Raw genomic sequence first — 17,000 nt, forward strand, 5'->3', positions numbered from 1 at the left:
ATATTAGCCAGAAAACTACTGCCATTGAAAGTTCAAAATCTTGCTGTGATCTTAAGGTGAAGCTGTGTAAAAGACTGCTCTTGATTAGAATAGCATAAAGTAGGAGTAACAAATGTTCTGGAAACTGATCGCTGTAGTTATACAAAAAATGATCAATTCTTCCATATGATTTAATTCAAGTTGGGACCTTGGTCTGACCTTAAGTTTATGCAAATAGGGGAAAAAATTATCCACATATCAAGTAGATAATTTTCCCAAACATACAAAAAAATGACAAGGGCAGTTTTGTATCATTTTGTGGCCAACTCTATACACAGATTTCCACGCAGCTGCAAGACATACCTGTCATCATTATATTCCACCAACAACAGCTGCGCTCTACATGATACATATACCTGCACCTCAGTGCAAATACTTCTTATTGCATTAATACAAGATTATTGCAAAACTTAAAGATACACACCTGTCTGTCGGGATTTCACGACTCGATAACAACAGTATAGCATCAGAATGCTCATTGCAATGATCAAAATAATTCCAAAAGTGAATCCTGCCTGAATGGGAAAAGAAAACACAATACTCATTTTCTGAAGCAAGACACACAAAAATGCAAGAGGATTTCAGCAAGTCAGGCTAAAACATTGACTATTTATTTTCCTCAGTAGATGCTGTCTGACTCGCTGAGTTCCATTGGTAGAACCTCTTGTGGTTATTACTTTGCTGAAGAAGTCAGAACATTAATGAATGGCTTGTGGAGTTGCAATGTTTTAATTGTTCAAGCACAATATTGATGAAAAATATAAAATGCACAAGGATCTTCTAACCTCTTTCAATGCCCATGGAAGGCTCAATATGGATGTGCCCATCATGGTATTCCAAATAGAAAATCTGAAAAGAAATCAAATTAGATTCTTTTTAATCCTCTTAGGAATTAGGTTAACTTTTTTTCAGCCATTAGGGCACACTTATCTGATGCCTTCAAAAGATGGAGCTGTTCGTTTATGTAGTGATCAACATTACCTTTAAAGATGTGCTTGTGTAGTAAAGTGGAGTGGCAAATGGAACAATTGCCTGCAGCTCCAGTGACCTAGCTTACCCTAAAGTGATGTCTGCGTGGAGTATGTAGATTCTGTGACAGTTTGCTCCCACATTCCAGATATGATGATTGACAGTAAATGGCTACTGTAAATTACCCCTAATGTCAGGGAGGAGAATCAGGTGGCAGGAGTCAATAAGCTTATGAAATAGAAAGAAGGCTGTCAAAAATATGTTTGATGGAATTACTCCGGGAGACACCGTAGACTCAATGGGCTAAATAGCCTCCTAAGAAATAGTGCAATCACAATTCTGATCCTTTGGTTGAAATTCTAGTCTTAAATATTTCACATGGCAGCAATTAAGCTCAAGATTCTTACAAAGTAAAATTTATACATACATAGTGACTATGCTGGGATTCTTTCCAAAGCCATCTATGCTACTTTCAAATTGCAGAGCACTTCCTAAAGGACTGTAAACATAAATTTCCTCTTCAGCTGGAATGACATGATGAGGTGGCACCTGTAAAATACTTAAATATTAGCAACGTATAAAGAAAGAAAATTCAATTCCTTTTGTAAATTTCAATGCTCATGACCCAAAATGTTCTGTACTGATCAACCCTCACCACAGAAATGCAGAACCAATTGGAGGCTGATGTGGATGCTCATGTATGAACACTATTAGTGACAGAAGAACAGCACAGGTGTTATTTTATAGCTGGGGTTTATTTCATGCTCCTTTGGCTTGCATGCCTTTGCCCCACTCTACATTACATTTCCCTCTGCAATCTGTCAGATGTATTCACTTCTAATTTTACCAGCCTTCTCAGAATTCCCCAAACAATATCTAATTTCTATCGAACATATCCTAAACCCATAGTCAACTAAAATCTATGTATATACAATGTGCTAATGAGATGAGGAAGTCAATTTCTTTTCTTATTGCCTTCTCAGAGATTTGTGAAATCAAGCCACAGAAAATAAGCAGTCATCTGCTTGGAATGACTCACCCACTGACCAGATAATTCATCAAATCATGAGTGGAGATAAGGTTTTTTTTTAAATCTCCAACTAAATGAATGAAGATGGAGTCAAAAAGAAATTCAGGCATATAAATTTTGTCCAAGCTTCTTTGTAATGAAAAGTTAATACTTTTACTAATAAATAAGTATATATATAGTTTTTGTAATTTTTTAATCTATTCAATAAACATATATACTTACTGTAATTGATTTACTTTTTCCCCTTTCTATATTGTATTGCATTGAACTGTTGCTGCTGCTGTTAACAAATTTCACGATACACATCCATGATTTAAAAAAAAACCTGATTCTGATTCTATGTTTCACAAACATGAGAAAATGCAATACCAATGTTTTGTGTGTAGTAGTCAACTTGCTGTAATACTGAATACGGCTGTTCATTGCTGAAGCTTTGGTTGTAATCTGTTCTTCAGGTGGTGTGTTGCCATACAGGTTGTTGCGTGGTACATAGAAAGGTCTGCAAATAAGACAATTTCTTTTATATTTGTTCTTGTGTACATGTAATAAAGTGCAATGATTTTACAATTCCTCAACACAAAAGTCATATGTAAGAATGTCAATTTTCTTCATTAATACTAGCCAAACTCTGGAGAACATTAACATTCATTGTCCTTCAAACTAAGAGAAATGGTACAGAATCAATTGATGCTAGCAATGACATACAAGACTCCGTTAAATATTCAGTCAATACACATTCATTTCAGAATAGGAAGAGATGTAGTTATTAATCTCCCTTGTCAAAGGATCAGAATGCACAATAAAATGTAACTTGGAGTGGCTATACAAGTGCAAAATGCACTGCATGGTGTAACACTAAGTTGCAAAACCCAGCAAGACCCATGGCCTTTGGCAAGTTAACCGATTTAAATCTAATCCTTAGAACTGAAGAGAGTATCATGCTTCAACAATAAGAATTATGAATGGTTAGAATGCCTCAGAAAACCACTAAAGAAACCATTTGTTTGATAACAGTTTTTTGTGTTTTTCACAGTCGAAGCATTAGTTGAGAGAATGATAAATGTGCTCAGCAGGTGAAAACCTGGTCAATAATTTTCCTAGTTAATTGTTTTTGTATTAATCAGGTGAGATGACTGGGCATGAAGAGGATCATCTCAACATTGGCATCTAGAATAAATACAGCACTCTCTGCCAAACCCCAGTGTGAATAATCAATATTTTGTTTAGTCCCACAGAGAAAAGACAAAACAATAATTCTGATAGTAATACTTCTTGTAACCATTCAACATTGTCTCTTCCCAAAAGCAGAATGAAAAAGGCTCTCTCTATAACTCTTCACTAGCCCACTCTAAAAGCTTAATTGTGCATTTAAAAGCAAAATAAAATAGAAGATCCTAATATTTGCATTTTCTTTTACAAATAAAATTACATTTGTGCACTGAATTTTTGTTTCTCACTCACATACGAGATAGCCATTTGGCCAATAATGAAGACTTCCTTAAGTCTTACCTTCTTGAATTTAATTCTGGTTTCTCTTCATGTTCGAAATCAGGTGACAACAAAGGCTCAAAATCATCTGCCATATTTTAGTTTATTTGGAGCTTGGAGGCCCAAGTACAATGTTTTTCTGTTGGTATCTGTTCTTGCAGTTGTTTGGAGTCCTGTATCATTCAGATAGACATAAATAATTTGTGGAAAAAAAGGCATTTAAAGAAAGCAGTGAAACCAAACCATATCAAATCCTCATCACCAACTCATTGCACTTTGAGTAAAAGTGCATTTTTAGGACAACAGACAACCCATTCATATTTGCGATGGTGGGGGGAGGGGGTTGTATTCCTAGAAAATGGATATACCCTGGATTAATATGGGAAGTGAGAGAAGAGATTGCTGCACCTTTGGCAATGATCTTTGCGATCCCAATAGACACATAAGTAGTACCAGAAAATTGGAAGGTGGCAAATGTTATCTTTGTTCAGGAAAGGCAATAGGGACAATTAGGGAATTATTGTCCAGCAAATCTTACACACATCAGTGGTGGGCAAACTAATGGAGGGAAATCTTGGAGATGGGATTTATGAGCATTTTGAGACCAAAAGTCTGATTAGCGTGGCTTCGAGAGGGGCAGGTCGTGCCTCACAAGCCTGGAGAACATTCTGACTGGTTGCATCAAGCCTGGGATGGAGGCTCCAATGCACAGTATCACAACAGGCTGCAGAGTGCGATGACTCAGCCAGCTCCATTCTTAAAGACGGCAACAAAACAAATAGACAGAGTATTTGATAACATATTTGATCACAATTTAGAGATAAATAAAAGTTTTAAAATGTAAAACATTAATAGTCTAAGTCAGCAGAGAGAACACCAGAAACAGACCAGACACTAGAGTTTACGAAGGGATTTCAATAAGAAAGGCATTGGAGTAGACTATCAGAAACAGTGAAAGCTTGTATAAGCAGCCCCAGATTCCATTCCTAAGAACTGACCACAAGGTGATTTCTCTGCAAATCAGGATTACCTGTTTTTCTTTAAAAAAAAACAATAACTGATACTGGACTGTCCTTCAGAAATAATCAGATTTATTGTACTAACTGAACTGACGTGAAATTCGTTGCTTTGCAGCAGCAAGTCAGTGTAAAGACAAATTACACAAGTAAATAAATTGTGCAAAACTAAAAGGAACAAGGTAGGGTTCATGGACTATTTAGAAACCTGATGGCAGAGGGGGAAAAAAACTGCATCATTGAGTGTACCTCCTCCCTGATGGCAGCAGCAAGAAGAGGGCATGCTGAAAGTCCTAGGTGATGGATACCACCTTCTTGAGGCACTGCCTCTTGAAGACGTCCCTGGTGGTAAGGAAAGCTGCGATGGAGTTGGCTGAGACAAGACACTCTGCAGCCTCTTGTGATCCTGTGCATTGGAGAATCCACATCAGCCTTGATACAACCAGGCAGAATTTTCTCCACAGTTCATCAGACATTTACTGAGTCTTTAGTGACACACCAAGCTGCCTCAAACTCTGGATGAAGTAGAGCCATAGAGATGCCTTCTTTGTAATTGCATTGTGTTGGGCCCAAGACAAAATGTTGATGCCCAGGCACATGAAACAGCTCACTCTTTCTGCTGCCAGTCCCTCAATGAGGAATGCTGTGTCTTCTCCCAACTTTCCCTGCCTGAAGTACACAATCATTTCCTTGGTCTTGCTGACCGAGTGCAAGCTTATTGCAACACTACTTAACCAGCCAACCTCTCTACCTCTCTTCAATGCATCATTGTCATTATACCATTGTCAAAATTACAGATAGACTGAGCTGTGATTAGTCACATAGTCATGAATGGAGTAGAGCAGTGAGTAAGCCACAATCCTTGAGGTGTCCCCATGTTAATTGTCAACAAGATGTTATCACTGATCTGCACTGACTGATCTCCCAATCAGGAAGTATAATCCAGTTGCAGAGGGAGGCAAGAGGTCCAGGCTTTGAAGCTTGTTGATTAGCACTGAAGGGATGATGGTGTTAAACACTTGCTTTTATTATTTTTATTTCACTGAATATTCATAACACTATAACTAAACAAGTGAATATATACTGTATTCAGTTATTAATAAATACCATGTAACTTTATTACTAGCTTGAGAATGTTTTGCAAATATACAGTAGAACTTGTATGAAGTTGAATTTCCCTAGATCAGGTCATTCATGACAAAAAAAGCCATTTGGAACACTTCTGGCCACTTTGTACCTGCATCCACTGCTATAAACCACCCTTCTGTGGATTGAAGATGGACATTAGCGGCTGATGATCAGCAATGAGGGTAAACTCTCTCCCATACAAGTATTGGTTGAAACATTTTACACCCCAAACAAGATTCAAGGCCTCCCTTCAATCTGTACGCAATTGTTCTCTGTCGTGGAAAGAGAATGTGATGCAAAAGCTATGGGGCGTTTACTTCCATCATCCAAAACATGTGATATGACCGCACTTATACCGTAAGGCTTGTTACAGTCAAGCTTCGCTGATGACGTGGATCATATTGTGTGAGTACCACCTCCTTTGCCCTTTGGAAAGACACCTCAGACTGCTTTGTCCATTGCCATTTCTTCCTGATCTGTAGTAACGAATTCAGGGGGTGCAACACAGTAGTCAGGTTTGGCAGGAACCTATTATAGTAATTGCCAATTCTAAGGAGGACTGCAACTGTTACATGTGCTTTGGCCTTGGGGTATCTCGCACTGCTTAAATTTTCTCAGTACACTTGTGTAATGCTTGGGCATCAACGGTGTGACCAGAGTCAGTGATGCTTGGTTTAAAGACTTCACACCTCGCATTATGCTCCAAGCCCATAATCTTCTAATATTTTTGAGTACTGTTTTGAGATCTTGGACATGTTCCTTGTCACCTTTACTGGTAACAATGATGTCATCCAGGTAACACTGAGTGCCTGGGCAGCCTTCCTGCACCTGGCCCATTGCTTTCTGCCAGGGTGTAGGTATGGATACTACTCCAACAGTAAGTCTATTATAGCAATAAAGCCCTTTGTGGCTGTTTCTGGTGAGAAACACTTTGGAATCTTCTTCCATCTCCATCTGTAGGTAGGCCTCAGCTAAGCCCACTTTGCTGAAGTGTTTCTCTCCAGAAAAGGTTGCAAAGATATCCTCCGTCCTGGGCAGAGAGTATTGATCCGGTTTCAATACTGGGTCGATGGCGACCTTAAAATCGTCACAGATCCTGACAGAACCATCCTTCTTGGAAACTGAGAACATTGGCATTGACCATGGGCTCCACTCAACCTTGGAAATAATTTCTTCAGCCTCCTTGTTACCTAGCTCACTGGCCATTTTATCATAGATGGTACAAGGAGCCAGACAGGCTTTGTAAATCTGTGGCATGTCCATTTAATACTATTTAACCCTTGACAAGTTAGTTTTTCATATGCCAACATTGAACAATGCTATAGCATAATCCAGCAAGTTTCTTAATTCGTTTTCAGTTAACTCTATTGCAGGGCATGTTACATGCAAATGGTGGATGGATGCACATGGTCATTCCCACAGGAGTTATCTTTTTCCAGTGCCAGTTCCTAGTTGGATATCTACAGTCTTCAGTTTTGTACCTTTGAAATGCTTTTCAAACTCGTTTTGTGGAATGACTGAAACAGCTGAACCAGTGTCTAATTCCATTTTAATTAATTTGCCTTTCACTTCTGGAGTAAGCCATATTGCTTGTCTATTGTTAGCTTTCATATTGTAAATCTGAAGGCTACCCAATCCTGTGTCACCCTCATTATCAAATTCTTCATCAACAACATGCAGATTAGTACTCTTTTTGAAACTGCAACTTGAATTTTTATCTTTTTCTCTTCCTGTGCAGTCCATTTAATATTGTCTGTCTGGGATGCTTTTCGTATGTGTCCTACTTTGTTGCAATTTCTGCAAGTTTTGTCTTTAAAGCTACATTGGTCTGGTGTATGAGAGCCCCATTACAACAGTACCACATTGTTTAGATGTTGCAATTTTGTTCACGCTCACTTTCATTCCTGACTTGTGTCTCTGGCTGCCGTTTCCATTGATGCAACGATTTCAACTGTTCTTTTAAAATGCAAGTTATGGTTCAGTTCGGAGCTGTTTTTGAATGCCTTCTTTAAGTTTCCATAAACTAATAATCTCTCAGTGCATCATTAAACCCATCACTGAACTGTCAATACTTGGACACATGAGCTGAAATTATCTCCCCTTCCTTTTAATTCTGCTATATGTAGATATTATTACTAGAGAGAAGGCTCTTGGGAAACTGAAAGGTCTAAAGGTAGCCGAGTCACCTGGACCACGTGATGTACACACCAGGGTTCTGTAAGAGGTGGCTGAAGATATCATGGAGACATTAGTAATAATCTTGTCAGAATCACTAGATTTTGGAATGGTTTCTGAAGACTGGAATATTGCAAATGTCACTACAAGAAGGGAGAAAAGCAGAAGAAAGGGAACTATAGGTCAGTTAGTCTAACCTCTGGTTGGGAAGACATTGGAGGTGATTATTAAGGATGAGGTCTCTGGGTACTTGGAGGCACATGATAAAACAGCTGCAGTCAGCATGGTTTCCTCAAGTGAAAATCTTGCCTGACAAATCTGTTGGAATACTTTAGAGAAATAATAAGCAGGATAAACTAAGGAGAATCAGTTGATGTTGTGCATTTGGATTTTCAGATGGCCTCTGACAAAGTGGCACACGAGGCTACTTAAACGAGGCCCATAGTATTACAGGAAAGATTCTACCATGGTTAAAGCAGTGGTTGATTGGCAGGAGGCAAAGAGTGGGAATAAAGGGAGCCTTTTCCGGTTGGCTGTTTACGTTAAACGTCAATGATTTGGATGATGGAATTGATGGCTTTGTTGCAAAGTTTGATGATATGAAGGTAGGTGGAGGGGCAGATAGTAGAGGAAGCTTGAGGAAGTAGAGGTTACAGAAGAACTTAGATTCGGAGAATAGGTAAAGAAATGGCAGCTGGAATAGTGTTGGGAAGTGTATGGTCATGCACTTTGATAGAAGAATTGAAAAGGTTAACTATTTTCTAAGTGGAGGAAAAAATACAAAAACTGAGGCGTAAAGGGACTTGGGAGTCCTTGTACAGGATTCCCTAAAGGTTAAATTGCAGGCCGAGTCTGTGGTGAAAGAGGCAATTGCAATGTTAGCATTCATTTCAAGAGGACTAGAATACAAAAGCAAGGATATAATGTTGAGACTTTATAAGGCACTGGTGAGGCCTCAATTGGAGCATTGAGAGCAGTTTTGGGCCCCTTATCTTAGAAAGGGTATGCTGAAACTGGAGACGGTTCAAAGGAGGTTCACAAAAATGACTCTGGGATAAAATGGCTTGTCGTATGAAGAGCAACTGATGGCTCTGGGCCTCTAGTCACTAGAATTCAGAAGAACGAGGGGCAACCTCATTGAAACCTATCAAATGTTGAAAGGCCTTCAGAGTGGATGTGGAGAGGATGTTTCCTATGGTGAGAGAGTCTAAGACCAATGGACACAGAATAGAGGAACATCCTTTTAGAATGGAGATGAGGAGGAATTTCTTTAGCCAGAAAGTGATGAATCACTGGAATTCTTTGCCACACACAGCTGTGGAGGCCAAGTCTGTATGTATATTTAAGGCAAAGGTTGATAGGTTTTTGATTGGTCAGGGCATGAAGGGATATGGCAGGAGATTGGGTCTGAGAGGAAAATTTAATCAGTCATAATGAAATGGTGGAACAGACTCAATCAGCCAAATGACCTAATTCTGCACCTACATCTTACGTTCACAATATCTGCAAAACTCATTTCAGTTGGTTTGGTTGGAGCAGTTAAACTTCTAAGCAAATTGTATGCATTTCCACATACTGCACTCGGCCAAACTGGCACTCGCTTTTCATTGGCCATTTTATTTGCTTCAAAATATTCTCAATTTATTCAGTGTAATCAACCAGTTATCTGTTTTGCAACTGAATGCATCTGTTGTTGTCATCATTATCAGCTGGTATTCACTGTTTATGAAACCATGAACTTGGACTGTTTTCAGCCTCTTTTTTTAAAAAACTTGATTGCTTCTCCCTCTCCCCTTCTGAAGGAAAAAAAACATGCTTCACTTCAACAGGTCGGTAGCCCTCTCAGGTTCATTTTAAAATTTCCTCGTCACCACTCCTGGTTTCTAACCCCTGAAACTAATTGAGAAAAAAACCCTGGAGCCCCAAATATATTTAGTTTTACTTCAGTGAGGTGTGCACATATGATGTGGTGGCATAACAATGTATGCCATTCCACACACTTCCTACATATAGTTCATAATGAATTATACAAACAAAGAATGCTTAATCAAACATTTGTAATATTACTAAAAAATTACATATCCTCCAAATATCTACCATATCAAGGCCCCTTAGATCTTACTTGTTTGAATTAGGTCACCGCACATTCTTCCAAACTCCTAGGAATACAAACCCAAATCATCGCGCCTCTTGATCGGACAACCCTCTCATCCCAGTAATTAGTCTGAACGTCTCTTGGATTGCCTCCAATTTCACCATATCCTTCACTCTAAGGAAACCAAAACTAATGCACAATATTCCAGGTACAGCCTCACAACACACTAAACTGTAACAAAACTTCTTAAATTCCAAACCTTTGCAATAACGTCAACATGCCTATTAACTTCCTGTGATATAAACACAATGGTCCTTTGGTCCCTCTGCACTTCAGTCTAACAGACTTCCTCCAAAACCTTGGGCTCTTAATCTTACATACTCGCCTTTCATACGGCACTTTTTCCAAATGCCTTTGACATCTAATCACACTGCATCTACAGGTTCCCCTCAAGTCACACTGTCCCATCCTCAGAGAATCCAGGCAAATTTGTCAAAGAAGCTTTATCTTTCATAAAACAATTTTGACTAAATTTGATTATATTCAGCTTTCTAAAATGATAAGTTATGTCTTATTTGATTATGGCATCTTGCCAGTGATGCCATAATCTGCAGAACTAAATCTGCAATTCCACATATTCTGCCTTTTTTAAAGATTATGTATTAATAATTTAAAACAAAACAACAAAGATAACTAAGACCTACAACTTTAATTGCTTCACGTCAGTGATAGGAAAGAGGTTGAAATACACAAATTTGTTAAAAAGTATTTACTGACATTAACAAATGAATTGGAGTGGGGTAAATGACATACTGCAGCTCATCTTTCACCAGGCAAAATCCACTAATATAGAGTGTGCACAGAGAGAGGAGAGAACAAAGGTGAAATGATTACTTAAACTAACAAAACCAGGATAACTTCAGAAAATGCAATTTTTAGGTCAACACTGTACGTAAAACCAATCTCTAATTTAAAACTCTATGGTAAATCACAGTGACAAGGGACTTACCCAACACCTAACTACTACAACTCTGCACACTATATAGAAAATAGGAAAACACCCAGTAGTAAAGCTACGATCAGCACAAATTTGTAAAGCAAAGGACAAACCTTGTTATAACCTTTGAAATACTAGAGAAAATAGAACTAGTTCAGAAGGTTCAATATATTGACCTTCAAGGAATATTGTTTACAAAGCTGAGAATATGGCTTACAATTTTAATTAGCTCTGCACAGTCTGAACACACTATGGAAAGAAACTAATTGCACAAGAGTAAAAAGAAGATTCGCTAGGATATTACATTTCAGTTATGTGAAAGCCTGGATTGTTTTGTGTTTTTTTGTGGGTTTGTTTGGAGTGGAGGCTGGGAGAAGGGAGAAGTGAAGAATACAGAATTACGAGAGGCATAGAAAAAGGCTAATGGTTAGAATTTTCTACCCCAGAAGAGGTGTCTAAAGCCATTGGCAAAGCATTAAAGGGTTATATGGGATCTGAAGAAAAATTTTAACAGTGATTACCATCTGAAACATACTCCCCGAGGGGATGGGGGATGCAGAGACTCACTCCATTTGGTACCAAATGACCCTTTGAATCGTGAAGGCATTGAAGGCTGTGGAACAGCTTCTGGTAAATGGGATGGATATTTTACAGTGGGCTGAAAGACCCATTTCTCTGCCATTTGAATCTCAAGATCTGTCCAGATCATAAAGAATACAACCTAGCTTAGCCAGCACTTTGCAAGTCACAAATCTTCAAATGCACATTCAAGTACGATGGATGTCTCTGCCTCTGCTACTTTTCAGGCCAAGATGCTATCAAAACTTTGTCTTCACTTTCACTTTTACCCTTTGATCAATGACATTAATTCCATACAATAAAGTTTTGGGACACCTTTTAAGGAAAAAGTATTTCATCTGAAAGTGGTATTTAATAACAAAAGAATTCTAAATTAATTTTGATTCAATAAAAACATTGCCAAATACCTTCTGATATAAAAAGTGTGTTGCAAGTCTGGGACAATAATCACATCCCCATTTAAAATCATCTTCAACCCCCACCTTCCCAATAAAACCAAACCTCGCCTATCCACTGTTTGCTCACATATTAACATGCTCCAGAAAAGATATCCTGCAAATCTTTCCTGAACCGTATCCAGTGCAACCACACTTTTTCTGCAAAATGTTGACTAGAACAATACAGAATCATTAACTGTGCTACCGACATGCTACACAATTTCAGCATTATCTCTCTGCTGTTATATTCTGTGCCTCAGCTAATAACCAAAAACATCCCATGTGCATTTCTGAACAATTTAGTAAACCTCCCCTCTAACTTCAAGGTCCTCTGTACAGGTATCCCATATTCTTCTGTACCTCACTATCCTCTGATTTGTACTCCCACACTTAGTTGTAACTTCCTAAATCCATTACCTAATTTTTCTGGATTAAAATTCCATTTGCCACTTCTCTATCCAACTGACAATACTATTCATTTCTTCCTACAATATAACACGGTCCTCCTCATTCTCAATCATTTGGCCAATTTTTGTATCATCTTCAAACTTGTTGAACAGGAGGAAGATAAAGTCCAAATCATCAACATATAGTACATAAGAATTAGGAGCAGGAGTAGGCCATCTGGCCCGTCGAGCCTGCTCAGCCATTCAATAAGATCATGGTTGATCTGGCCATGGACTCATCTCCACCTACCTGCCTTTTCCCCCCCATAACCCCAATTCTCCTACTATGCAAAAATCTATCCTACCTTGTCTTAAATATATTTACTGAGGTAGCCTCCACTGAGATCTCCTCTCATTCAGTACTCATACAGTACCAAATCCCAAAGAAGCCTGCAAGAATAATCATCAACCAGTGCCCCTGGGTTGCAAATGAGTTTGTCATCATTGGATCTTGTTAAAAAATTAATAAAATCCATTAAAAGTGTAAAAGTTAAAAGTGCGAGATAGCAGTAAAGAAGGGAAAAAGGAATTGTTTTCCCCTTTCTCCCAAGTCCAGCTTTAATAAAGTTTAATGTGTTCTTCCATTAAATTAATTTTTCTCCAATCTTCAGATTACAAGATTTAGGAGCAATATTCGGCCATTCAGCCCATCAAGTCTGCTCTGCCATTCTATCATGGCTGATTTATTATCCCTTTCAACGCTATTCTCTTATCTTCTCTCTGTCAGAGGCATTCAAAAACATTAAACTTTGACAGTGCAAGCTGGGGTGGAGATTTGCCAGATGTCAAAACTTTCAGGAACAGGGCTTCCGGTAGCAATAGTCAATCAAACCATACTTAAGAAATCCAGAGTGCTTTGAAACCTAGACACAAGGCAGCTAAGGCCTACACTTCATCTAGCCCCATACTTCATGTTTGTATGCACTGAACATACAAGTTAAAAGTCAACTCAGTCCTGTGCAGATGCTACTAGCGCACAATTCAAACATAACATGTAATATTGAGCCAGTACACAACCCCCAACATATTTTCTTCTTTGTTTTGTTTACAATGATGCTCTTACATGTTCAGAAAGCAGGAGGGGGCCACTTAGCTCTGCATGCTTGCACCATCATTCAACAAGATCATGGTTACCGTATAACCTCATGACTGTTTTCTTGCATGAAACCTATATCCCTCAATTCCTTCAGCTGCTACCAATTGCTGTGTAATAAAAACACACGAAAATGTGGAAAAATCCCATGACTTGTTAAAATGCAGATAATTATTTCAAAGAGAAGTTTTTAAAAAAATGCAAGCCACACCACCATCTCTTTTCACCACCCTGCCTTTTGCAATCAGCAAACTTACATATTCCTGAACAGCTCTATTAGGAAAAATGTTTATTTAAACCTATGATCAAATTGCACAAAAGCTTCAAAATATTAGTTACAATTGCAACTTACACCAAAACCAACTACAGGTTTCTGTTATTTCTAGAGGTAAGAGAACAAAGAACAATAGTGATAGGATAGACACCGAGATTAAATGACACAAGTGAGGTTGGCATTGACCAAGAGTTGGAGATTTGTTAATTAGTGCGATTTTTCTTTTGTTTCTTTCTCTTTTCAAACATCAGCCACCAAAAGTTACTGAATCTTAGAAAATTGCCTTTGTTAGGAATCTAAGTATAAAAACAATGTACTGTAATTATATAATAATATGTTTGGAGAGCATGAAAGGGTCATGCCAGACCTCCTCCTCTCTGAATTCAAGTTAAAAAGGGAGTCTTTTTGGTTGCATGGAGACCACGGCTGTTTAGATGACAATCTTCTCACTGCCATCTAGTTACAGGATGAATCAAAGAAGTTATGAGTAAAAGAGAGCAAAAATAACATACCAGATCTGGATATAGTTGTTAATTTCAAACAAAAGAAAATTTGCCCTTGCCCTGCAAATCAGGACAGTATCTGTAGAGGGAGAAAAACTTGTTACAAGTGCATTACAATGAATGGCACTGACATAAGCAAGAAAAGCTGTTTGTCTGAAGTTGTTTCAATGGAGTCCCGAAGACTATTTCTCAGGGTTTCAATGGAGTCCCAAAGACTATTTCTCAGGGTTACATTGAATTTCGTTAAAACAGTGAAGATCAGTGCAGAAGTGGGATGGAAAATTTAGTGATATGCAGCAGGAAACTCAGAAAACCTTCACATACTGAATAGAGGTATCATGCACAACATGCTGGAGGGACTCAGCAGGTCGGGCAGCATCCATGGAAACAAACAGTCAACGTTTCGGGCAGAGACCCTTCTCAGGACTGAAGGGGGAGGGGGCAGGGGCCCTGTAAAGAAGGTGGAGGGAGGGTGGGAAGGAGAAGGCTGGTAGGCAATGTTATCATCCATTCAGTATAATTGCTACCTGATCAATCTTGGTCTCCACATTATCATATACATTTCCTTTATTCTCCATCCACCTCACTCTCTGTAACTTAAAGCACACATATTTCCCACCTTCTTTATGCAGATGCAGGAAAGTTGACTCGTTATCTCTGCAGGTACAACTTCAGACAAACAGCTTTTCTTGCTTATGTCAGTGCCATTCATTGTAATGCACTTGTAACAAGTTTTTCTCTCTCTACAGATACTGTCCCGATTTGCAGGGCAAGGGCAAATTTTCTTTTGTTTGAAATTAACAACTATATCCAGATCTGGTATGTTATTTTTGTTCTTTTTTTCTCTTAACTTCTTTGATTCATCCTATAACTAGATGGCAGTTGAGAGGATTGTGTCATCTAAACAGCCATAGCCTCCACGCTACCAAAAAGACTTCCCTTTTAACTTAAATTCAGCGAGGAGGTGGTATGAAGGTTCTAGCATTTTGTTTTGATTCGGACTCAGAACCAGCACTGACACACCACGCGTAAAGCTTCTCTTGCTCTCCAACTATTCGGTACTTCCTTTAATTATTTCCACAACTCTCCTATCTCTGCAAGTTAAAGCACGTTTTGATTTCTAGCTTGCTCTGACAGAAGATCTTCAACCTGAACAGTATAGGTGATTTACTGACATTTCCAGATCTTTGTTTTCTTTAATACCAATAATGAAAATGCTTGATTTATTCGTCCTTTGGAAATTCCAGAAGGTGTGGAATTTCACATCTTTCCCGTACGCGGTTTCTTTAAAAAAAATCTGCTCTGAATGAGGAAGTGACAACCTTCTCTTGAATGAAAAAGTGCCTTATACGGAACAACGATTCTCAAACTCGAGGTTGACTTACTCTCCCCTGCCCCTTCACCCTCCCCGACACACGCACATTTTCTTCTTGTTTTTAAAGAAAATGCAGCATATTCCATCCTCCATAAACAATCTAGTCCAAAACAGAGTGTGAACCACAGCCTTTGCACCAGGGTCAATTTCACCAACCAGAGCCGAGGGTACTATTTCCCCACCTCCCCGGACAGGACTCCCAAGGAAACGCGACAGCGCACCACCATACAACACCCACCGTAAACCCACCCAACCCTTCGCCTCTCAGGCAATGTACGCAGGCGCGGCTGTGGCGCGGCTGTCACCCGGCACCCCCCCCCCATCCACTCTCACCGAAAGACTACGACTGCCTCAGAAGACTCCGGTGCCCAGCTGGGAGCGCCCTTCCCGAGTCCCCGTACCTCAGTTGCCGCGCTGCTGACTGCGCCGGTCTCGCCTGCCGTCTCAGGCCAAGTCGGGCTCCCCACCGGAGCCTTGTGATCACGTGCACACCTTACGCTCACGCGCATGACGTGGTGCACGAATCGATTGAGCTCCGGGTGCAATGCATTGTCCATGCTTCAGCAAAATTATAGTCTCTGCATATTTAAGAAATGTTTCACATTAGATGGGTCAGCAGTGTATATTTGAAACAGAATGCAAGAACTAAAATGCCTGTATGTTCGATACTTGGAGTCACAATGCTGTACATTAACTTTAGTTTGGTGCAATAACAGATTCTCATTCATGCGATTATCGTTAGAAGGATTGAATATAATATATGACCGGTGATGAAAACGGTACATGTGCCAGGGCAAGGTGGCGAGCATTTTTGAGAGCGCGTGTCCAAATTGGCGATAATCTGAAAAAAAATCTCTTGCGTGCCATAGTGATTTTGGAGTGCAGATTATCATTAATTCATGAGTTAGTAACAACAATTAAAGACTTTATTCATTGGGTGGCGGGGTGGAGATACGTCTCTGCCAAAGGAGGTGTAAGGCGCTCCTTCCCTCCGCTAGCTTGCAGGTCACCCTTAGACAAGGTGTAGCACCTGCTTAGCCACCGATCAGGGTCACGGACACGGAGCAGGTGGTGGACAGCTGGCGCAGATCACACAAGTCCAAGTTATGCGACCACTGACGCCAGGCAGTGGGGTCACCTGTCTAGTAAATAAATGAACCATTTTAGAAAACCTGCTTAAAAGATTCAAGATCGTTTACTGTAATTCCTCAGCACGCAAGTGTTAGAGGAGAACGAAATGATCGTAGTCGAGGCAGCATAAAAAAGCACAATAAGCAAAAAAAAAAGTTTATATACGTAATGTACACCTAACTCTATGTGGCCAAATATAGATAAGATTAGCTCATATACGTAGAT

General features: G+C 39.3%; 1 protein-coding gene across 2 annotated transcripts in view; it reads right to left on the bottom strand.

Moving 5' to 3' along the window:
* The window catches only part of slc38a9 (solute carrier family 38 member 9), a 46,668-nt gene extending 30,539 nt beyond the window's left edge, over positions 1-16,129 (bottom strand). Inside the window, exons 1-6 of one of the 2 annotated variants that reach the window (XM_072252526.1) lie at positions 16,046-16,129; positions 3,548-3,699; positions 2,408-2,537; positions 1,436-1,557; positions 825-888; positions 464-554 (exon numbers count right to left, since the gene is read on the bottom strand). In XM_072252526.1, the coding sequence (XP_072108627.1) occupies positions 464-554; positions 825-888; positions 1,436-1,557; positions 2,408-2,537; positions 3,548-3,621 (481 nt within the window). In that variant the 5' untranslated portion in view covers positions 3,622-3,699; positions 16,046-16,129. Of the gene's footprint in view, positions 1-463; positions 555-824; positions 889-1,435; positions 1,558-2,407; positions 2,538-3,547; positions 3,700-15,977 lie in introns of both variants that reach the window. The other variant, XM_072252525.1, reaches the window with a different exon arrangement.
* Between the last annotated feature and the right edge of the window lie 871 nt (positions 16,130-17,000).

The sequence above is a fragment of the Mobula birostris genome, chromosome 3 (assembly GCF_030028105.1).
Source record: "Mobula birostris isolate sMobBir1 chromosome 3, sMobBir1.hap1, whole genome shotgun sequence".
Taxonomy (NCBI): Eukaryota; Metazoa; Chordata; class Chondrichthyes; order Myliobatiformes; family Myliobatidae; genus Mobula; species Mobula birostris.